Raw genomic sequence first — 23,515 nt, 5'->3', positions numbered from 1 at the left:
TCAGTTGACTTCCAAGACCTCAGTCTCCGGCAGGCCAAATTTGCTCTTGTATTTGTCAAAGAGTTTGATCAGGGCATCCACATATACGCTATGGTAAAAGTCCACATCCTTCTGGGATGGATTATCAATTTTGGGGATAGTGATAGGCTCTCCAACTGAAAGAAAAAGGGACAAATCCACATTAGCTTTAATGCTTCTACAACCTGGATATTTGTCCTCTATGGACACAGCTATGGTAGTTCAGCAAAACCATTCTGGCACAGCACAGTTTGTCATTACAGCAAAGGTTTGCCTGATTCCTCCCAGTTTCACCAGGCTCTGAAGAACAACAGTCTCACAACAAGGACAAACATCACATCTGCAGCAATACCAGATTTGCTTTAGCAACACAAATGCCTCTACTGCTCAAGGTGGTTAGGAAGTCCCCCTTCTCTTTACAGCAAAGTGATAAATCTCTCCTCAGTTAACAGGAGCCAAGACTCAGATCTTCTAATGTATTCCCCCATACATACCACAAAAGCAAAGCTGACCTTTTTTCCCCCTCTCCTTCAAAGCCTCACTGCTTTGGGTTAGAAGACTCAAATGCAAGTTTTAGGGTTGACTTTAATATTCAACTGTCAGACATGCATCCCACTGGAGCATGGGGGGCCAGGTTGCTTCTGACTTTAGGTATGCAAGGGCCAAGAAAGTAGAGCTACAGCCTATCCCCCCCACCACCAAAAAAAAAAAAAAACCAAACCAAAAAAACTCTTGCAGAACTGCCTGGAAGCAGAACATTGATTAAAGGCTTTTAACCACTGGAAACTCTTCTAGCTCGTTTTCAGTTTTGCTGGAAGGTTTGATATAGAAGGGAAAGCCATTTTATAGTCAAGACTCCAAAACCAAACTACAGCAGGTGTACAGCATAGGCTCAAATATTCTGCTACCTAGAGAGGCACACAGCATGTTTACACCAAAAGCTTACCAACAGTAGTGATGGGCTTGGAGAAAGGTAACAACCCCCAGGTGTTGGAGGAGAAGAGTCCACGGCCATGAAAGATGCATGGAGCAAAGCCAATGTGCTTCTGGAACTTCTTCTGAACCCATCTTCCCCAGGAACCCTCTTCAAAGATCACCTGCTGGTACACCTCATTCTCCCCAAAGGAGTAGACAGGAACCAAGTCCGCTCTAGAAAGACAGAAAGATTCTGGACTCTACCACCTGGACTGTGGTTCATATGACAGCCCCACACTTGCTGCTGTGTGTTCTGCCAGGCTGCACAGTTCCTGGTACCATTGCCCAGAGCCTTTTTTGAGGCACAAGGTACTGATATAAGCCAGACAGACTTGGCATGACAGATATACTTTGAAGGCATACATCAGAATTGTACTGACAATGGGCCTGTGGAACATCGTGCAGTCAGGCACTGGACATGCTTCCATATATACTAAACTCCTACTTTTGGTGGCCATCTCCTTTCAGACACATGAGGATCAGAGGGACTGCACAGGTCATCACTCCATACTGACACTGCCTCTCCTTGCCCTGGAAGCTTCCTGCTGTCCCAGCAATCCCCCTATCCCTGTACCTTGCTCAGGGGCAGAAGCCAAAGGATACTCATGTCTGATGGTCTGGGCAAACATCCACACAACACAGCAAAACTGCAGAAAGAAGAATCCCTCCAAGGTATCACTTGCTTCAGGGAACCGAATCACAGAATGGTTTCGGCAGAGGGGACCTTTAAAGTCCATCTAGCCCTATCCCCTTGCACTGAGCAGGGACATCTTCACCTAGACCAAATTGTTCAAATAAAAAGCACCTTCCACATGGTAGCCGTAGTGCTCCAGCACTGAGGTTGCCCCTTACCCATGCCGTAGAGCCAGTTTCACAAATCCTTTCCGGTTCCTCAGCGTCACAGAGTTCTTCCCTGGGGTGCAGTTCAGGGACTCTGCTGCCCCTCCAACCACAATGATGATGGCATTGCCAGTGCCATTCTTGGACAAGATGTAATCTATGCTGTCACGGTTCACAGGACATATACCTGGGTTAAGGAGACAGACACAAGGGTTATGCTATGAGATTCGCTGGTGACTTCAGGATCTTCTCGTACAGCACAAAGTTTATGCTCAACTGCAGGTTAAGTTGTCCAACCTCCCTGTAGTCAGAGAGAGTGGTATTAGCAGGCAAACTATTCCTCAACTAAACAAGCAGTTCATAGACCTGGCAACACTAGACTTGGTCATAAATTCCACAAACATCAGCTCTCAAAAATTTTCCTTTATCAAAAGATTTCAGAGAAGATTTTACTATACCTAGTGATATCAAATGCATTGGTGTCAGACATCCTCCCTCCATGTAAACTTCACAGTAAGATTTGGTTTACTTTTGGTGTGGAAGAAAGCAGTTGTGCTATTTTGATGGATTTGAGTCTGACATTGACCAATTCCCCAGTAAAACTCGGTAGTGGAATAGATATGGGAGAATAATGATACAAAAGGAATAAATGGACAAAGCTTTAAAGCAGATCTGAAATAATATGAAGTTCTTACATTTACACTCTCCTGTAAATTGCAAGTCCACAGAGACTTTCCTCAGAGGGTCATTCCCTCTATTCCACACCGGAAAGAACAGGACCCCCCTTCATCTCTAGTAAGCAATCTGCCCTAAAACACTCATCCCTACTCCAGGGAAATGAAAACCCCAAGACAGCACCTTTAATCTCCTCTGTATTGCTTTAAAAATGTGAAGAAATCTGATTTTCTGCTCTTTAAACTCTTGCTTTTATCCTACAATTGGTGTCCAAGCTTGCTCCTGCTTCTTTTTTTTTGGCCAGAATAAGCCAAGGAGAAGTGGGATGTCATCACTTACATTCCCATCACACAAATCTGATCTGAGTACTTTAGGTCATTGCTCTATTATACTCATTGTATTAATTGCTTGAGCCAAGAACTAAATGATGAACAGGCCATGGGGACTTAGACAGGACAGGTCTGCCAGCCTTGATGTCTACCTGGGCATCAGGGTCATCACCCATCCCAGCTCCAGATAAGAACAGAGCAGAACACATTTGCGTTGAGGATGAAGAATTAGTTTCTTTCAACACAGCTACATCTCTGACTATTTTTCCTCTGAAATGCTCAGACTATATTCACTGCTCCAAGTTCCAACTTTGCCCCATTCTCCACACCAAGGCTCACGCTGACTACACAAGCCTGGCAATACACTTATGTTCAGCTCTTTCACACTTGTTAGCAGAAGGAGATTACTGCTGGTCACAGCACCGAATAGTTCCTTCAGAAAGTGCAGTGAGACATGGAGATGAGTGGCAACAGCTAAATTCTGTTCTTTAGCACATTCACACAGTATATAGGGTTTTCTGGTCAACCCCTCATGCCTTATAGGACTCCTGCTGTACCTTAACCTCTAGTAGGCTGTAAAATTAAGAATTCATACTAGACATAAACCAACTACGTGCCTTGGTACAGTGTTAGGATTTGTTATAATTCCATATGGAAGTGGTTTGTCCACAGGAAAAGAAAAATATTGAGGGAATTATCAGCACTTTCCAAGTGATGTTAAGGCCTTTGCATCAACACCCTTAAGTTCTAGTATAGGAAAGTGAAGACAAATTAGGGCTTTCAGAAGGTTAACTTCATCACACCTATAGTATTGCTTAGAACCTAGGAACAGAGGAAGCACAATTTTCCTCTGGTTTAAGCATAATACTCAGCAGTAGCCAAACCAGCAGTGATGTTGTTAATGTCTACTCCCACATTCCTTCCAAAAGGGAGAAAGCAGCTCTGGCTGGCCACAAGACTTGTCTGCCAGTCATACTGAACAGATTTAAGATAATTTTTTAAAATATAAAAAGGCTGCATGGAAACTTAAGCAACTCAACTAAATTTACAGATGTGACAGAGTGGAAAACAGATCCCAACTTCGCATATGCCTGCTGTCCTGTGAATTCTCAAGTTATGGACTTCACACAGCAACTAACATCAGTACAGGAAGATAAAAACCAGCTTGAGATACTGCCCTTTCTAGATAGGGACAAACCTTTTCAGTACCAGATCCAGTTAGTTTTTCCTCTCCCTCACTTAAGACAGTAATCTCAGAAATAGTCAATTCTAACAAGTCAGAGTCAGGTCTCCTATTGTCTTCCCAGCCATGGCACTTAAGATATCTGTTTTAAAGTCATTGATTGATTAATCAGTTCCAGAAATAGCAAACAGGTTACTGAATTGTTCAAATCAGTCTAAGTGTTACTCCCTTACCTCCCTCTAATTGACACGTGTCCTTGCTCCAACAAGGAAGCTCAGGCCATGCCAAGAACACTTGATTGGTATTTTAGACACTGCTTCCTCTGCCCATTTGTAACTTACAAGCCCTCCAGCATTAAAATCCTGGGCTCCATTAAAAGAGATGTATTAATGTAATTCAGCACACTTAATCACCACTGCATAATCCATGTGATCCACCTACAAGAATACTTTCAGGGAAGGGGCTCTCTGAAGAGCTGGTATCCTGCTATACTTCAGACTCTTTACCCCTGGCAGGCACCCAGCAGTGTGACTGGGTGCAGACAGCATCCACCACCACCATGAAACAGATGTGTGACAAGTTGTGGTAGTGAGCCCAGCAGCCGAGCTGGCCATGGTTACTTCAGTACCTTCAGTCAGTGCAACTTCTTCCTGTACCTTCACACAATAACTAGGACAACTTGGTTCCACGTCTCCACCTTCCACAACTACAGGTGTCAGATGTCTTTATGCTTTTGGACAAGAGTATCCTAGAGTTAAGTATGAACAGAGAGGAGCAGCCCAAACTAGTCATATTCACAGAATCACAGAATGGTTTGGGTTGGAAGGGACCTTACAGAACACCCTGTTCAAATTGCTGCCAGGGACAGGGACACCTTCCACTAGACAGGATTTCTCACATTTATTCACAGCTTCCTCTAGACAATTATATGAAAACAACGTTTGGGTGATGCTACCAGCAGGAAGTGGTTACGTGAGCTTCCCACAGAGCTTTTCTCTTGAAAGAAGTGAAGACAGCTCTGAGCCAAGAGCTTGAGCAGAGATGGCAGAGTGTGATTGTGCTTACCACCAGACATTAAGTAGTCCCTCAATATGGGCATCCTGAAGTTCCCAGCCAGGGTAGCAAGGTATGGTCGAATCCCAGGGAATTTCTGGCTGACACCCGTGGCCTCTGTGCTGAAGTTGCAAAAGGCACCCAAGCCCATGATGCCATGTGGATGGTACCCAAAAATGTAATTCCTGGTGGTCAGCAGATTGTGGGTTTTAACCAGCTAGGAAAGGAAAAAAGAGCTCAAATGAAGATGGGTATTTTCAGATAGTAAACAAAAATGGAAGAAAAAAAAAATTGCAATCACCCAGGTTTTGTCTCTCTTCCCACCAGGGAGAACAGCCTAAGAGCTCATGTATGGGCTCTCCTGGAATTCAGAGGTTCTGGTAGGAGCACCCATTTAGACTTCAGTTTCCTGAGCACAGGGAGTGGGGTAAACAGGCTGTTCTAGGACACAAGAAGCCTGCCAGTCAAGTAGGAACAGGGCATGGGTTGCTGCAGCCTGGGTCTTTTGCTTCTCTATTCCTTCTTAAGGAATTCTTACACACCCTCTTGCCCAAACCAACCAAGTCCTTCAGTCCTGTGGCCACAGCTACACCTCCTTCCAGGCCCTCTCCCAGCACATTAGTGGCTCAGATCCCAGTATGAGGAAGAAAGAGCATAAACATCCCTCCCTCATAGCAGAAGCAAGTTCACTTAATGCCTGAAAAAAGGAGCCAACCAATTAATGGGTCCATTGGCCACCTTCCAAGTGGTAAAATGTGCAGAAGGGTGGTAACTACTGGAAACTATCCCTCCTTTTACGTGGTTCTGCTCTGGCCTAAATGCCAAAGGGTCAACAAGACACCTCAAGCCACCTCTGATTCCTGCAGCACATGCTCTAGGAGTTGCCATCATATTGTTTTCAAGCTGTACAATATTCCTAACCGTTTACTCCTCTGTTTGCACAGCACAGACTCCCCATGGTTGTCTTAGCCAGCACAGAACAACCCATTCCCTGGTACCACTACTGACAGAAGGGGCTTTTTTGATGCTATAGGTAGCAGCAGCATCCCATGTGTCAGAGCATTTTTCCCCAGGCAGTACACATGCAGTCTGAGGAAGCACACAGCACAAAACACAGCAGGGCTGCTGCATCATCCTACAAAAATAGAGATCAAATTTAACTTTCTCCAGTATGTTAGAATAGTTAGTGTTGGAAGAGACCTTAAGGATCATCCAGTTCCAAACCTCTGCCATGGGCAGAGACACCTTCCCCTAGACCTAGATGCTCCAAGCTCTGTCCATCCTGGCCTTGAACACTTGGAGGGATCAGGCAGCCACAACTTCTGTGAGCAACCTGTGCCAGAACCTCACTACCCTAAGAATCAATCTCTTCCTAATATCTAATGTAAGCATCTCCTCTTTTCAGGCTGCAGTATTGCTACTTTTTACCAACTGCAACACCCCAGCAGCTCTCAGACCTACCAGCTGAAGCTTTGGCACCACATCCCTCAAACTGTAAATGCAAAGGCCACTCTGCATCAGTTCCCATAGGAAAAAAACCCACTGATTTCTAAGATGTCACACCAGCATTACCCACCCCGCTGCCTTGGACAAGAACTGTTTTGGCATTAAGCAAGTTCATTCTGTTGGATCACACTACAAGGAGCTGAAGTACCATTGCAACACACTAAAGCAACATGCCCAGAAACTTGATTCCCTCCTCCCAGTTCTCATCCTTGCCCCCAGATGAAGCTACAGCTCCTATGCCATTTAAAACAGTGGCTGTGATACAGGCATGGTGCAGCAGCACATTCTGCAAGTTGAGTGGCCCCCTTCACAATCTCCTCTGGCTCTGAGGTCATGTAGAGCTCCCAGAAGAGGGCACAGAGGCTTGTGGTTGCGGCAGAGCCCCATTGCCTGTATTACACCAAGTCATTCTTTCATCCCCTTTCCCTTCTTTCCCAATTAGTAGATTGCTTTGCTTTCACTTCCCAGGGTAGGAGGGCTGTCCCCTTGACCAGTTACAAGAAACAGACTAGAGGCCAAAAACCAATCTCCAGGAAAAAAACAGTGATATGGTAAGCAACCCCTCCATCTCTCAGTTCTTGCTCAGCTGTAGAGAGACTTCTACAACAGGCTATCCAGACACTGGTAGACTCCCCATCCCTGGAGGGAGTTAAAAGCTTTGTGGATGTGGCACCTGGGCACAAGCATTAGCAGTGGCCTTGGCACTTCCGGCAGAATGGTTGGACTTTAAGATCTTAAGGGACTTTTACAATCTAGACAATAGTCTGACTTTTTGACTACAGGCCTGGTAGATACAGAAACATGCCTTGGGCTGGACAAGCAGCAGACACGCCTTCCTTACAGCTCCTGTGAGAGCAAAGTGGCAATTTCCAAGCCTCATCTCACTTGCACCAAGCACAGCTCCTTTTATAGGAAAGGCAGCTGAAAGAGGGTTTGTCCTTGTCATTCTGGAGCACGAGGCACCTGCATGTTGAGTTTGGCAGAGCCACATATACAGAAGACACACTGTTCTCCTGCTCCAGTCCCTCCACCACACGCAAGGATACCAAGATCCCAGTGGAGCCCATTGCTTGGATACCTCATAGGAGCCCCAGCCAAGCTGCAGCCTTATCGCTGTGGATGTTTCCCAAGAGCTCCTGTTACAGAGCCATAGGGTTGGCAGTACCTATGACAATCAATCACCCACACCACTGCAGGAGCTGGGCACGGGGTATGCAGGGATCCAACTAACCAATGGCAAAGAAGAAGGGCTGAGATTTAGCCTGGTATTCATACACATGTGCTTTTCCCCTGTTTGTCCCATGCAGGCTGCCACTGTCCCCTACACCTATCCTATAACACAAGGGCTCAGAGAAGGCAAACATGGAGGGTACAGGTGAGGGTCAGTCTATTCTCCCAGGTAAGAAGTGACAGGACAAGAGGACACAGCCTCAAGTAGCACCAAAGGAGGTTTAGATTAGGTATTAGGGAAAAATTACCCAAAAGGCACTGGAATAGTTGGGCTCGATCTTCAAGGTCTTTTCCAACCTTAGTGATTCTATGTGTTCTTCCACCCAAGTCAAACCAGGGAGCCTAAGACCAACAGACATCAGACAGCATTGGGCACTTCTCTGCAAGTGGAGGCCTTGAAACTGCCAGTACATAAACTCAGCCCAGGGAGCATCTGACCTGCCAATACCTTAATCTCTCCCTAAATTTAATCTAGAAGCAGGAATTTTTGAAGTAGTGTAAATCATGTATTTCTAGACTCAAGCAAGAGTGAAGACAGTGAAGTGCACAAGATGGGGCTTTGGATCTAGAATGTATTTAAAGGTCCCTTCCAGCCCAAAACATTCTGTGATTCCATGCCTCTCTTCAGGAGGCTGATCACTCAGTGCTGCTTCTTTGAACCCCTCACCTTGGGAAACAAACAGTGTTATCAGGTTGCCCCAAGGAATTGCTCTAGCTGTCACTGAACAACACTATTGCAACTCTGTTCTGAGCCTCCAACTGTTTTGTTTTTTCTTTTGCCTTCAAGGTCTTCTCCAGTCCCAAACAGCTATTTGGAGCCTTGGTGCTCCCATGATGAGGCGGAGTCAGCACATCCCTGCTTCATCTCAGCCAGACAATCAGTACTGGAAGTGAAGCTGAACCTTCACCCCATTGCACTAACACACCTGTTCCCAGCTGCTGTTAGAGACCAAACCTGTTTCTCTGGGAGTAAAGTTCATCCACCTGTCTAATAATAACAAATTTCTTTACACAGAACTAATCCAGCCTATAGAAGTAGTAAGCCAGTGCAATAGTGTAAAAGAAATGAGTGTTAATATTTAAGTGCCAGATACAGCTTAAAGAACCATATTGCCAATTTTATTTTTAGGAACAGTGGTACATTCAGTAGTGGAGAAAGGGGACTGTGGAACCACTGCTGCTCAGCACCAGGAGCCAAAGAGGAGGGAAAAAAAAAAAATCAGTTGTCTGAGTGGGAGCTGAGCAGCACTGACTATGGAAGCATGCAGAGAACAGAAAACCAGAGCTCATCCTGCAAGATCCAAGCAAGTCTCATGAGCGTGTAAGCTTGCAAAACAACCCAAGAACTGCACTCAACTCCATCACACCCAGCAACACTAGGGAAAAAATTATCTTACCTTCCTAGCTGTGCAAACCAGGATGCAAAGACCACCATGCCCCCCCCCCCCCCCCCCCCCAAAATCAGGCTCCCAGTATTAGACATACCACAAATTCACAGAATGGTTTGTGTTGGAAGGGACATTAAAGCTCAGGTCTCAGCTTGTTCTAACCCCCTGTCACAGGCTGGAATGCCTTCCACTACTATAAGTTAGAGAGCAATCAAACACTTCTATTTCCATTCTCTAACTCATGCACAACAATTAAGGAGGAGCTTTGCTAGGAACTTAGCCAAGACACAGAATACAAGACAAATTGGGGGGGGGGGGAAATAGACACTTTTGGCAGCAATTCCTGCTCTGGCCAGATGCCCACTCTCCCACTGCAGTGAGCAGGTCCCCCTGCACACACCTCAAATGCTCACAGTCTGACAAAGGTGAGTGAAAGCTCTGAAGCCCTGGCTACCCGAAGTCCTATTGCACATGAAGATGTTCACATGTTCAGCTTCTTTACCTAAACAAAACCTTTAGATCATGGCACTCCCAGCACAACACCCTCAGATCAGCAGTGTGTGCTCAGGAGGCTGCTGGGATCAACAGCATGAGATGGAGATGGTGCATGCAGATGATGTCTGCCCCAGCCCAGCCCCATGCATACAGCTGCAAAGGCTTGGGCTTCACCTGTCACTTCAGGTCCAGGACTCAGTTCACTGGAACATTCCTCAGCTGCTTCACGTGCTGCTTAGCTTAAGCCACTTTTTACAAGGCCAGCCATTAAACAGCAGATAAGCTTAATTTTCTAGTGCCCTAAAATTGCTTATTACTGTCAGAGCAGCTACATGAAATCCCAGAGAATGTGGCCAATCACTGCTCATGCTGAGTAATTGAGCCAGATTCAGGCTGCTTTCCAAATCCACCTGGTATTACAAAACATGACCTCATATCTCCAGGTATGGGTACAGTAGTCCTGGTCTTTCAGCCTGGGATGCACTGCTGACTCCAGTGAGACCAGCCTATTCAGCACAAACATTGAAGCAGAGCTTGATTCTCATGCAGCTGCTCTAATACAGCAAGCCAAATAGGAAGAAATGCTTCCCTGTGAGGGTGGTGAGGCCCTGGCAGAGATTGGCCAAAGAAGCTGTGGCTGCCCCATCCCTGGAAGTGCTCAAGGCCAGGCTGGACAGGACTTGAAGCAATCTGGTCTAATGGAAGGTATCCCTGACCATGGCAGATGGGTGGAATGAAATGAGCTTTAAGGTTCCTTCCAACTGTACTGTAATTCTGTGAATGAAATCTGAACTAATAGCCCAACACAGCTGGTACCTGTGCAGGCATGGATGCAGTTACCATAGCTCGATGCGCAGACTTTGCTGCAGCCAAGTTCAGCATCACAAGTGGCACCAGTGTGACTGTCACTGGTGTGATCTGTCCTTGCAGTGCTCAGCAAACACATGGCACAGGATGAGGTGCAGCAGAGGACTGCCCTGACAAACCATAAGCCTGGGACACAAACCAAGCCCTACTGAGCCATTACACCTATCAGGATCCAGTAAAAGGGATTTTTGCAGAGAGAACATTTAAACAAGTTATCCTCTGTAGACCCATCTCCCTCCTGACCAAGAACAGTTAACTACTTTAACCCAGGAGTTCCCATGCTCAAGGCACTCTGGTTCTTGGTACGATTCCTAAAATCCAGAGATATTGTTCATACTGATGCATTGTCCATGCATCAGTCCCATAACTACAAAAAACCACCTCTAGCACCTCTCTTCCCCAAGATCCCTGTAGCAGTTTTTACTAGCCCTGCAGCCAGCTGTTCCCCCAAAACATGTGCAGGAGTAATCTTCCAGCTGTCAGCCCTCCTGTTCTGCCCTTTGCATGTGAATTACCAGTGGACTCCATAAACCTTGCACAACTCCTCCCCCTTAGTGGCAAAGGAATTACACACACAAACAGGCTATGTGTACTAGCAAGTATTTATTTTAAAACTGCTGCAAAGTTTAGTTTATCTACCCCATCTCATCTCTAAACCTACTTAAACAACCCAGCTCTTTGACAAACTTTTAATATCCACAGTGAATCTGACCTGCAGGGCTTCTGCAGAGCGTATTTCCAGGAAGACAAGGATAAATGTGCTATCAAAGCAATGATGGAACAGCAGAACCAGCACTACAGGTGACCCTTTGGAACCAAGTCCCCATCATAACAGAGCCCACCTCAGCAACATCCAAGGCAGCAGTGTTTAGTGCAGCACTGAGGACTTGGTACAAGAACCCAACACGTCTGAGACCTATCTTCAACAGCAGACCCTGCTCAGTTCTGTGTCAGCCATGAGACCCAGGCTGACTTTCAGCTTGTGCAGGCGTAGTGAATTTTTCCATGTACACTTAGACTTGCCAAGAATTACCTGTTAACAACAGCAAGTTTCATGGTGAACTTGGCAGTGCTGGGTTAATGGTCAGACTTGCTCTTAAAGGTCTTTTCCAACCTAAATGGTTCTGTGTCTCCAAGAGTACAACAAAAGGCTTGTTCACCAGCAGCACATTCAGGGACCCTGAGAGTTCAAGTGACTTTGCAAAGGAAGAACCCAGTCTAAGCTGCTTTGGCATCCTGCTGGAATTGGATTCCCTGTTCCCTTCTGAGGCTGGACTATCTTGGGGATAGGTAGCTCAGAAGCCATATCAAGGTCCCTCCCTCATACTCAAGCTGAATAAAACTTGCCAACAACCTTACATAATAGTCCTTTCAGCTGTGTGCCCTTCCAAAGGGATCGAGTTCCCTGCTAGCCGAATTTGACCCCTGCTCCCTTCCAAGTCATCCAGCTAATTCTGTGGTCCCAGAGCAACCTGGCAGCCCTGTCCTCTTTCTGCAATGTGCCTGAACCAGCAGGAAAAATACAAGTATGTAGTGAGCGAGTCACAAGCTAGAGAACTGAAGCTATTCCCTCTGCAGGAAAAACCACTTCTCCAAAGCAAATAGACTTGAGGACAAATTTCACTGCCCCCTGAGAAGTGCTAAAACTTTTGGTGAAGAGGGGTCCCAGATATTCTGGCCCAATACATCCCAGAGCAGAAGTGTTACTGGGAAACAGTCAAAAACTAGCTAGATTTTATGATTTATGAAAGGGGAACAGTGTTAAGATCAGGCACTACACAAGACCGCTGCAGCACAGAAGAGAATCACAGAGTGATTTGCATTGGAAGGAGCCTTAAAGATCATCCAATTCCCATTCCCTCCCATAGGCAGAGGCACTTTTCACTAGGCCACAGAGCTCCAAGACCCATCCAGCCTGGCTGTGAACACTTTGAGGGATGAGGCAGCCACCACTTGTTGCGACAACCTGTGCCAGTGTCTCCAGCAGCTGGAGAACAAGGATTGCATATTGCCTCCAAGAATCTGGTAAAAACACTAGAAACAGCAGCTTCTGGCAGCCACATTGCCACTACTAGTGATACACTTCAGATTTTCTAATCACAGCTGCCACAAACATGTATGGCAATGCTGAGCCATGTCCTGCTTACAGTTCAGTGTCACAGACTAATGCCAGTACAAGACACTAAAGCAGTTAAATCCCAGGGTATAGAGTTAAATTTTTACTTACTCTTATTGGAAAATAATCCCTGAAGTACCTCCATATGGCCCAATTTCTCACCCACTGGGACCTTCTTCCCCCTGTTGAGAAAAATGAATCATGTTTTTAAAGCTCTTTCCACATGGCTGTCCATCAAAATGCCAGGACTCCAGCAACTGCTGTCTCACTAGAGGAGTCAAGACTTTCATTCCTCCACATGTGACACCTGCATCATTCACTGAAATCAGGGCACACTCTGCAATACAAGGTACTTCAAGCAAATTAGGGCCTGACTACAAATTCACAGTAGACAACCCTACAATTCAAACTAGAAACACTCAGATTCAACCTTTGGGAAAGGCCAAAACCCTGGATGATTCCAGTCATCTTCAAGCAATGGAGGACTTGCTCATCTGGCTATAAAAGTAGTTGCCAAATCTTGTTACCACTGCTGGTTCCCAGAGCTGGCTTCTACAGGCTTTTTTCGGGGGGGGTCTTTTTCTGAAATTAAGTTTTCTGCTTAATTTGAAGCAACTCCTCCATAGAGGAACCACATCTTAACCATCACATCACAATCTGAACCTTGCAAGAGCTGGAGAGGACAGAAAGATCTAAAGATTCACAACCTTTCTGAACTACAGGAAGAACCTATGCCTTATAAATATGTTAGTAAAAGCCAACAATAGCACAATAGTAGTGAATATTAAGTTTACATTGCCCTCCGCATCAATGAAACCTGTAGTCACTGTGCTCATATAGAGGGCTGTAAATGCTTCGCTGAATAATGCTTTTGGTCAGTGATTCAGTTGAAGTCCCACTAAGAAAGGAAGTCATCCATTACAAGGAAGTGCTTCTTTGTACAAACACTGAGACAGGGACACTTTAAGAACAAGGATCTGTTCTGCAATATTTACCTTTCTTTGGTGTATTCCAGTCAAATACCAGCCAGGCTAAATATAGAGCAGCAATAGCCCAGCAATCTGTGCACAGTATGTACATGAGGATTAAAGTGCAAGCAATACCTGGAGAGGTGCAAGAAAGAAGAAAACAAGGCTGCATCAGGTACTGGTCTCCATTTACACCCCTTGCCTTTTGACTCTTCTGTGCTGAAATCTTAGTCTCAATCTGATGTCATTAATCCTCAATTGAACTAGATTTGGCTAAAAACCCCTTTTGTAGGGCCGAGGCAGCTTCCTCTAGAGCTCTGGAAAACCTCAACCTTCCCTTAATAGTGCCTCCAGGAATCTCCTGTATCTCCAGGTAGGGCAGCTGCTTCACCAGACTTGATGAGCACTAAGATTTCTTTGTGGCCCACACTAAGGGTTTTTTTCCCCACAGCTACACACATCTCCCACAGGTCACACCAGCTCTAGATCAGCCATCCCACCAGGGTGCAAAGGATGCCACCCACAAATGACATTGGGTAGGTAGAGTGAGACAGATGCTGAGAGCAGTCATTCTCCAGTTCAATCATTAACAATCCAATGGAGGAGAGCAGCCTGAGGTTTCAGATAATCCTAGTACCCAAGGGACAAACAGGCTTTACTCTTTTACTGGTCGAACACAAACATTTCTTGCCCATCTCTGGTACTTCCTGGAAAGAGACCCAAGTCAAGAGGAACACGTTCCTGTTGCAATCACTTGCATCAGTTACCAGCTGCTTCTAAGAATTCTCTGTGGATATTCCCATGAGCAAGCCAGGTAAGACATTTCCAATAATTTCAGCCTCATTTGCACAGTAGACACAGGCACAAGCTAAACATCAGTCAGTCTTTCCATAGCTCTTATGATTTTCTAGAGCCAGGAAAAGTCCTTTATAGCTGAAAATATCAATGTAACTGGTTTACAATATCAACACACTCCAGGAGCTACACTGCTGCAGTACACATCTAGTAATTAACACTTGTGTAAAAGTAAGCATTTTTGCATTAAAATTCACACAGAATTGCAGCCAAAACCCCTTTGCTTTAGGCCAAAAGGTGTTACCCATGATAAGGAAAGTGAGAACCCATTGCAGCACTGAGATGATTTGGAGTTGTTTCTCTACTTTGGATTTCAAGAGCCAGAACAAATCCTGCAGCGCAGAAAGAATGTTCGATCCTGTGCCTAAAGAAAGAAAAAGAAATAAAGTTACATTTGCACACTGAGAAAAGGGAAGAATATTTCTCCTTTGAAACAGAATTATAGAAGGAAGGGTCATCAAGTCCAGCTTATTTAGTAAGAGGTTTCAGATAAATGTGCAGTTTGCTTTTAGAGCAAGGCTTACTAAAAGCTAATATTTTCCATGGAGTTTGGGCATCCTGGAAGAAGAAGAATTATCATGTGCCAACATCCAGCTTTTTTCAGAATACTGGGGGGATTAATGGGTAACCATCAGTACCCACCCAAGCAAGCCTCCGTTCACTTGACCATAAAAATGCAGAGGATGTTAACACGTGTTCTTAACACATACCCTCACCTCAAACTGCCAGTTCCTGGAAGTGGTGCTTGGTAAGAGGGAACTCCGTGAGCTCACAGTAAGATAAAGATCAGCTGCCTCAAACCACAGGCAAGCAGACACCAGGCTGTGGTCTGAGCTATTCTCATCCACCCTTCTCAAGGCCTGTTGCACAACTCCCAGAGCTGTTCAAGGACAGCTCTGTGCTCCTGCCTTACTCAGCACAGCCCAAGGGCTAGTTGAGCAACGCCTCAACATAAAACCCTGAGGATCCACAGCTCCACAAGTAAGGAAAACTATCAGCATTCCTAAAGCAGAAAATAAGAAGGAAGGAGCTGAAAGCCACTCTAGTAGAAGCTTCAGATATTCAAGCAGGGAAAAAAAACAAAACAGAAGTGAGTAAAACACTGAAAGTGCTTGCTTTCTATATGAAGAACCACCCACGGCAGCTTTCGGCAGTACACTCAGCCTCTGGAAGGAAGCACTTGCAAGTGGGGTTTCCTTCACTTTATTTACAAGCACTGACCAAAATACAAATCACGTTCATGTGTATTTATTTCCTTTTGTATTTAAGGATCAGCCTGTTATTAGGACTATGAAAGAAGCTATTACATTGAATAGTTTCACTTCTTACTGACAAGATATGACCCTGCTAGTGTAATAGCATAGCAAGTGTTCACAGTCAAATGAAAGTGATTGCAAATAGCTTCTCTAGGTACAAGCAGGCACTAGGATTTTTGTTAGTTTCTACAACAATACTCTCAGTGGTACATCCTTTAAATATGTAAAGCAACTGTTTCATAGGAATGAGGGTCAAAAAATAAGTTTTTACTGTGAGGGTGGTAAAACACTGGCACAGTTACCCAAAGATGCCTCATCCCTGGCAATGTTCAGGGGGGGAGCCATACCAAAGGCTGCAGTCTAAATTTAGACCCAGACCACCCAGTTCAGACCCTTGGTTCTGCTTAGTCCATGGTACATGGACAATCCCAGTAGTGTTGGGCATTAATTATTCAATGCAGACCAAGTTTTAGGCTGGGATTAGATCATACCACTACAACCACCAGTAAACCAAAACCTGCAGCACTAATCCAGGTTGAAGCAGCAGCTAGAGCTGTAGGCAGTTCTTTACAAGATAATATAGTGCAGTATTAAGAATGAATCCAGCAAGTAGGTCTTCTGTTTCTGAAGCAGGACAGGAGAATATGTTGAGTTTAAGTATCACCATGCACTAACTTGCCACACTAGAGTATCAAAGCAGTGAGATTCAGCAACCCCATGCTGCAAAAATCTAGCAGCAAATCCCCAAAATTTGGGGTAAGGGATAAACTTCACTCATTTTTTACAATGGCAGCTGCCTGTTCAAGGGTAAAAGAAATCTTTGGGTTTGGAATACTTTGTATTGAAATAGACCTTTATAGCTCATCTCAATCAAATGCCCTGCCATGGGCAGGGATACATTCAGCTAGATCAGGTTGCTCAACTCTTGCTGAGGGGCCACAGCTCCAGGAACCTGCTATCCCAAAAACCTTACAAAACTGCATGTGGACAGGCTTGATGTAGACTGAAGATTACCAGATACAAGTTTAAAGAAAGCACTTAGCATATGTCTATGTCCTCAAAAGAAGCCCAAAGTCTTACAGATTATTTGTGACTCGCAACAAAAGCCCAGCCCCATGTAATTTTCTTCTTCCCATACCTTCATTTACACTACCAAACCTCTTTGGCTGCATAAACCCAACACTCCAGCCTTGGATTAGCTAAATCCCTACCCTCTTCCCAAAGAGAAGAACTGTTATCTCTCTAGATGGGAATTTGTACTTCTGCATTTTCTAGATGTTTGAACAAATAGTAGGCATTGCCAGCCCTGTAAATAGACCAGTATTGGGTAGCACAAGTCAACCTGTCAGCTTGTTTTTTGAGCCACATAAACTCACATTCAACTCCTGCAGACAGAGGGAAGGCAGTGGTTTGGGAGACAGCACTAAGTACCTGCCCTTGGACAAGTGTCCTGGCTCAGTTATTTGCTCAAACCAAAGATATCCTTCAAAGAGAATAAGATTCGCCACACCAGAAAAGTCATTAATTACCATGGCCTGAATATTAATACTTGATTCCCAGTTAAGAAATGAAAGATGCCCATTAGGAAAGGAAAGGACCATGGGAATGGTCAGTCAACCTGGCAAGTCCATCAGGTCTACCTTTGCACCAAGCCTGCAGACTCTAGATTAACCCATTTCATCAACCAGGCATTTACAGATTTTAGTGCCAACACAACCCTTTCCACACAGTCCTGAGCTTCCTTTTCATCATGTCAGACCCGACACTGTGTATTCAACTCCCCATGCAAGCCTTGTCCCCTTTCAGCTTCAGCAGTCAGGAGGCAATTTGGAAAGACCCTCCATGCTCTGGAGAACCAGACACTGAGCAGAAGAGCTTTGACAAGTCAACAGAAATGGGGGGAAAAGAAGGGTTGGCACTCAGCCACAGAAGAATAACCCAGAACTGACACTTCAGTCCATTAGAGAAAATACTTCCTCCTAAGGGCTCACCATCATTTAATTCCATTTAACATCAAATGCAGGAGTTGCTACCAAGGAGATCCTGGAGTCAGCAAATGGTTTGACCAAGCATTTGACTCCTGCAATATGGACTCAGCATCTGGTGTTCCTCTAGCACAGTTTCAGATAAATTACACAAACAACATTTATCTAGGCAGGGAAGTAGAATCAAAGATCCCACGAGTGGAAGTAAACAGGACTTCACACCTGGACACCAGAAAAACCCAGCTGACAGGACTTACTTTAAATTAAGCCGAAGAAATTAACTGAGAAGTACAAGTGTTACATATAGTTAAAAATACACTGAAACCTTGTTAAAGCCAATCTTCATCTGCCACCTTTTCCAGAAAATTAGTGTGTTAATTCTTGGCCAAGAATTAAACTGCCTCACATAGCTTATTTAGAGGAAAACTGTATTAGAGCCATCAAAGCATTAGCTGTAAATGGACATTTTGAGCTACAGATTTAGCAGAGAAGCTGAAATTGGAAGCATAGCAAAGATAGCTAAGAAAACCAGACCAGTACTGGAATATTCAGAAGGCCTCAACTTCCCATGCAAGAGCAAGAGCCCACACAGCACACTGGTGTACCTGTGAAACCCCTTGAGCAACACAAGCTCTTTTGTGTCTTGGGTTTATCTGGGTGCCCCAAGCACAAGTATATTCACTATAGAGTAAACAATTTGTTAAGAAAATAATTGTTATGTGAGGTCATAGGTTGGAGACAGACACGACTCACTGAGGACCATGCAACAAACAACTTGGTTCATTGTTCTAAACCATCTTTTATAAAGGGTTCAAAATTCCCAGGCTTAGACAATTGATTGGTGAGAGTCTCAACACCACCCAGTTTCCTGACTAATAATATACCTGTATCCAAGATAAAATTGAATCAGCAGAAGTCTCCTCTTTAAGTTTAAATCCAACCTATCATTGCCCACCCAGAGACTTGTTTACTTCTCTTCTATAACAAACTAAACTAACCCAAATTTCTGCCAAATACCTCTGTCCAGCTACAGACCAGCTCTGCTGTGACAATGAGTAACCAGCACAGAGTAGAGTTATCCTGCCCTGTACACAGTTTTAGAAGAGTTTGCTCCTGTCCCAGGAAGCTACTCAATCCCATATTATCTACAGTACACTGTATCTACAAGTGGAGATCAACAGCATTGTTAACAGGCACATGTAAATAAAAGTTTTTATCAGCTCTTTTAGAAAGGAGCTGGGATTCTCCAGACCCAGTAAACCTATCTGTCATGACACTTCTCATGTTAGTTGTGCACTTACTCACAGCACTAAACTCAGCCCTCAGTCTCCACACTCACGTGTGAGTACTCACAAGTGATGTACCCACAAGACCCCATTGTCCCAGACCAGCCAACAAGCTTAGATTTAAGTTAGCAAGACTGAACAGGCCTGGAAATGAGAAAATGACCCATCCTACTACAGCTCATCAATGTGTCCAGAGCACATGAGAGCCCTCAAAGAGGGGTTTCATATAAGCAAGCCCAGACCGCCACCTCCCAAGCAACTCTGTCAAGAGTAAACACCTCATTGCAGCCAGTCCTGATCCTGTTCTCCCAAAACAGGAGCTCCCAGGCTGCCCACCCCAGAGCAGAACTGAGGTCTGGTAAACCTCACATGCGGTGTAAGATGAACTCCAAGGTAAACCTAAGCAAAAATCACCTTCCTCCACCCAACTTCTGGCTGATGAAGCAACATTAGAAAAAAACACTTCAGCACAGGACAGTCTTTCAGTGTTCCAGCAACACTGGCACCTTTCCTCAGCAAAGAGGGATGAGACAGACCTCCTTGCTGCCCTGCCAAACAGAAGGAAGAGACCTCCTGGGCATCCTATGGCCAAAGTGGGGCAGGTCAAGATGAGGAGACCACAGCCTCTCCTAACCTGACCAGGTATATCAGAGCATCATCCAACCCTAGGTATTGGTCCAAGATCTGCTCTGATTTTTACAATACTGGGTTGATACCAAAGGATATTCCTCTGCATATATACATATATATTCTATTCCTCTGCATATATACAGGGATAGATAGAGAGGTAGATGCTTTCTTTTTTTTTTGCTTGTGTTTAAATAGGATCAGACTTAATTCAGCCAAATTTTACAAGCACCAGGACAAAACCAGATGCCAGGAAAGCAGTAAGACTACAGGACAGTATGAGCCATTCAGATGCTCACCCCAAAGTCAGCCCTTTGCACAAGCATGATACTTGGAAAAATCATATTCAGGGAGGTAAGAAAAAAAAATAAATCTAGTGGGTTTGTTCTGCATATCCTCTGTAGTGGGAGAGGCTATCCAACATGATCAAGCAGTACATAAGGTCTCATGAATGAACGTCTACACCACATCACCTCTGTCAGTTTTCATCTGCAGGGTCCCACATCTCTATCCTCAAAACCCAGTCTGAGTCAGAGCTTCTCTGGGAGGCACCTGGATTTGGCTTTGAAGCCAGTCCTGTGCTTTCCTGCCCAGGCAGGCTACAGCACTGGCAAGGGGTTGGCGGATGTTGCAGTTACCAAGGCAACATCCCAAGTCTCCCCAAGCAGAAATAAGGAAAATTAAGTTAAAAAGCAGAAATATCACTAGAGGATCCCCACGAGGTGCCTCAGAGGAAAACTGACCTTAAGAGAGTTAAGACAGCTTTCCATCACTAATCAGGATTATCTAGAGATGAGGCCAATCACTGTCCCTAAACCACACTCCATTTTGAATTATGCATGTGTCCTAGATCCATCATTAACATGCCAGTGCCAACAGGGTGGCTGCTGAGGTCTCAGGTCAACCCTACATATTTTATAGGTTTCCTGAATTATTTAGTCTCTGTACTTAGTTTGCAGTTAACTCTCAGTATAACAGTGCACATGCTGCTAATTAGAATGACCTCTCTCAACTGAAAATATAACTTGTCCTCTGCTAGTCGTGCAAGCAAGCAAAGTTATTTTAAGAAACAGATCTGAATACAGGAAACACACGCAGGTCTTCAATCAGTTCACAACTGATCCTTCAAATCAATCTCTAATATCCTTCTGGCTGAGATGAGCACCAGCAGCTCTATACCCAGGACTGGGCAGGACAAGTGCAAAAGCAAGACCTCAGAGGTTAATTCACCAGGTTCATGTCCTTTCAGCTCTGCTAATGATTTGTTTAATAAATCCATTTCACAGGTCTCTTCATCCCAGGAGGTATTAGCAGTTTCATGACACAGAGCAATCACTCAAGGACCCTCCACAAATCACAAGGCAAATCATGGCCCAACTACATTTCCCCACTGTTCGCAAATCCTGACCCTTCTCTAGCCAAGCACCCTTGCAGAAGGGATGCAAAACTCTATCCAGCAAAACATTTAGACTTGCTGCCTTTTTTTTTCCTGCAGGAACCTTTGAGACGCCTCTACGAGCGGGCAAGGTAGCTTGTGGTTTGGGATGTCCTATACTGTCTCTCCAAAGCCTTTAACCAACATGTTCCAGCGTACAGGGAGGGGAGTGTGTTCGGTGTCTATAGCAGCTCTGCCCACCATGGGTGCCAGCCACTAACACCCCTTCCCGTTCCCTCAAGTCACTCACCAGCACGCAGGGCTGCTAAAGCAAGCTTGGCAGGACTGGTTACCACGGAACCCCTGCTGAACGCCGAATCTTCAGCTCCTCATTACAAAACAGCAAAAATAGCAACATGTTGCCATGTTTCCGCTCTCTCCTTGATGTAGGTGTGGGGGGACACAGCGTTATGAAACAGCCGGACTCGCTAAGGAGGCCTTTTCCAAGCTAAATGGTTCTACGAAAATAGAGCTGAACTTTATCAGCCACGCAGTGCTGATATAAAACTATAACACTTCTCTTCCTACCACGACAAAAAAAAAAAGGGGGGGGGGGGGGGGGAGGGAAAAACTCGTTTATACGCAAGTGTCCCACGCCCACATTTTGCCAAGGTGCGAACTCACTACAGCTCGCACACCTTGGCAAAACGCGCAGGAGCAACAGGAGCCACTTCCAACAGCCCCAGGAGCGCACCCCGAGCCCCTGAACACAAAACCTGCGCAGAGACCTGTAATCCTCGACCCAGGAAAAGCTGCAGCTGCCTCCCCGCCATTGCACATGGCTCTTCCCCCGCCTCATTCCCCCTGAACAACGTTCCTGCCGCCATAAAAAAAATGGGAGGAATAGCATAAAGCTGAGTGTTTGGGTGCTGCTCCCACCCCAGCCCGCAGCACCGGGACGCCGCTCCGCCCCGCCAGCATCCCCCTGCGGGAACCAGGATTCATCTCCAGCCCTTCCCACCGCCCCCGGTACCTCGGAGAACCCCGGAGTAGGCAGCGATGATGGTCTTCATGGTGGGAAGCGTGGTTAGGACTCGGGCAGGGCCATGGGATGGAGAAGGGCACCACGCCGCAGAGCGCCGGTGCAGCCAGCAAGTAGGAGCGACTCCGGCCGCGTATCCATATATAGCCGGGAGAGGAGGAGGGGAAGGGGGAGGGAGCAGGGGCGGGCCCGGCCCGGCTGGCAGCCCGGGTCTCTCAGACTGGGGGTGGGGGGAAGCTCTTGACCCCGGCGATGAGGGTTTCTGCATGGGATAGGGATTTGGGAGCGGCGAGACCGAGCGGAGGCCCGCCCCCTCTACAAGCTGTTTCATGCCCTGGTTTACAGAATGGCAGGGCGCTTTGGGTTGGCACAGAACGTTCCGACTTATCCATTTCCAGCACCCTGCCGTGGGCAGGGACACCTTCCACTAGACCAGGTTGCTCTGAGCCGCATCCAGCTCGGTCCTGAACGCTTCCAGGGATGGGGCAGCCAAAGCTTCTCTGGGAAATCTGCCACGGCCATAGCACCCTCACAGGGAAGAATTTCTTCCCACTATCCCATCTAACCCTGCTCTCTGGCAGTGGGAAGCCACTCCCCCTTGTCCTGTCCCTCCAGGCCCCTGTCCAAATTCCCTCCCAAGCTCTCCTGGAGCCCCTTTAGGCACTGGCTGGCTTTCTAGGGTCTCCCTGGATCCTTCTCCAGGATGAGCACCCCCAGCTCTCCCAGCCTGTCTCCAGAGCAGAGGGGCTCCAGCCCTCAGAGCATCTCCATGGCCTCCTCTGGACTCTCTCCAGCAGTTCCACATCCTTCTGATGTTGGACCCCAGAGCTGGAGGCAGCTCTGCAGGTGAGGTTCTCCCCTGGGTAGGGCAGTGGGACAGAATCCTCCCTCCCCTGCTCCCACACTGTGGGATCAGCCCAGCACATGGGAGCTTCTGGGCTGGCAGAGCACATGAATGGGACATATCCAATTTCTTGTCCAGCAGCACCACCCCCAAGTCCTCATTTTCAGGGCTGCTCTCAATCCATTCTCCCCCCTCACTGGCAGGGAGCGAATCACCCCATTCCTCTTCTAGTGATGGGCTGTTTAAGACACCATGGCCCTCTTCTCGCTCAAGTGCTCTCCCACCCCACTCTTGGCTGCTTTTATCTTCCCCAGTTGGCTCCAGGAGTTCTGGGGTCCTGGAAGAATCATTAAATTAAGACAAAAAGTAGAAAGGAGAAAATAGTAATTTTGATGCATTTTTAAATCAATTTTAATGAAAATAGAATTAATGAAAACTTTAAAAGTTAACAGAAGCTGTAATGGTTTCATTAAATATAATTTTCATTAAGATAACCTGCAGGTAATGTCTGAACCACTGACCAAGCCTCATTTTCATCTAACAACATGTTTTAAAGGTCTATTCAACTGATCAATTAGAAATAGGGTCTCATTTAGGTTGAG

General features: G+C 45.8%; 1 protein-coding gene across 2 annotated transcripts; it reads right to left on the bottom strand.

Annotated features, from left to right (window-relative positions):
- On the bottom strand, window positions 1-22,100 carry DGAT2 (diacylglycerol O-acyltransferase 2). Of its 2 annotated transcripts, XM_062511747.1 has the most exons (8): window positions 22,061-22,100; window positions 14,743-14,862; window positions 13,671-13,778; window positions 12,787-12,857; window positions 5,086-5,290; window positions 1,846-2,020; window positions 965-1,167; window positions 1-155 (listed from the first exon to the last, which is right to left on the bottom strand). In XM_062511747.1, exons 1-8 carry the CDS (start codon window positions 22,098-22,100, stop codon window positions 1-3), a joined length of 1,077 nt encoding a protein of 358 aa, XP_062367731.1. The 2 variants fall into 2 exon arrangements, with proteins under 2 accessions (XP_062367731.1, XP_062367725.1); XM_062511741.1 differs by lacking the exon at window positions 22,061-22,100 and having other exon boundaries at window positions 14,743-14,956.
- Between the last annotated feature and the right edge of the window lie 1,415 nt (window positions 22,101-23,515).

Source organism: Cinclus cinclus, chromosome 2 (genome assembly GCF_963662255.1).
Source record: "Cinclus cinclus chromosome 2, bCinCin1.1, whole genome shotgun sequence".
Classification (NCBI taxonomy): domain Eukaryota; kingdom Metazoa; phylum Chordata; class Aves; order Passeriformes; family Cinclidae; genus Cinclus; species Cinclus cinclus.
The sequence above is the reverse complement of the archived record's forward strand: the minus strand, read 5'-3'. Positions and strand labels throughout refer to the sequence as shown.

Excerpts from the sequence above, each read along its gene's own strand:
- DGAT2 (XM_062511741.1), bottom strand. The coding sequence starts at position 14,956 with ATGACCCTTCCTTCTATAATTCTGTTTCAAAGGAGAAATATTCTTCCC. Across the intron at positions 13,779-14,742 it reads TCTCACTTTCCTTATCATGG|GTATTGCTTGCACTTTAATC; the intron begins GTAACACCTTTT and ends GCACCTCTCCAG. Across the intron at positions 156-964 it reads CAAGCCCATCACTACTGTTG|TTGGAGAGCCTATCACTATC; the intron begins GTAAGCTTTTGG and ends TTTTTCTTTCAG.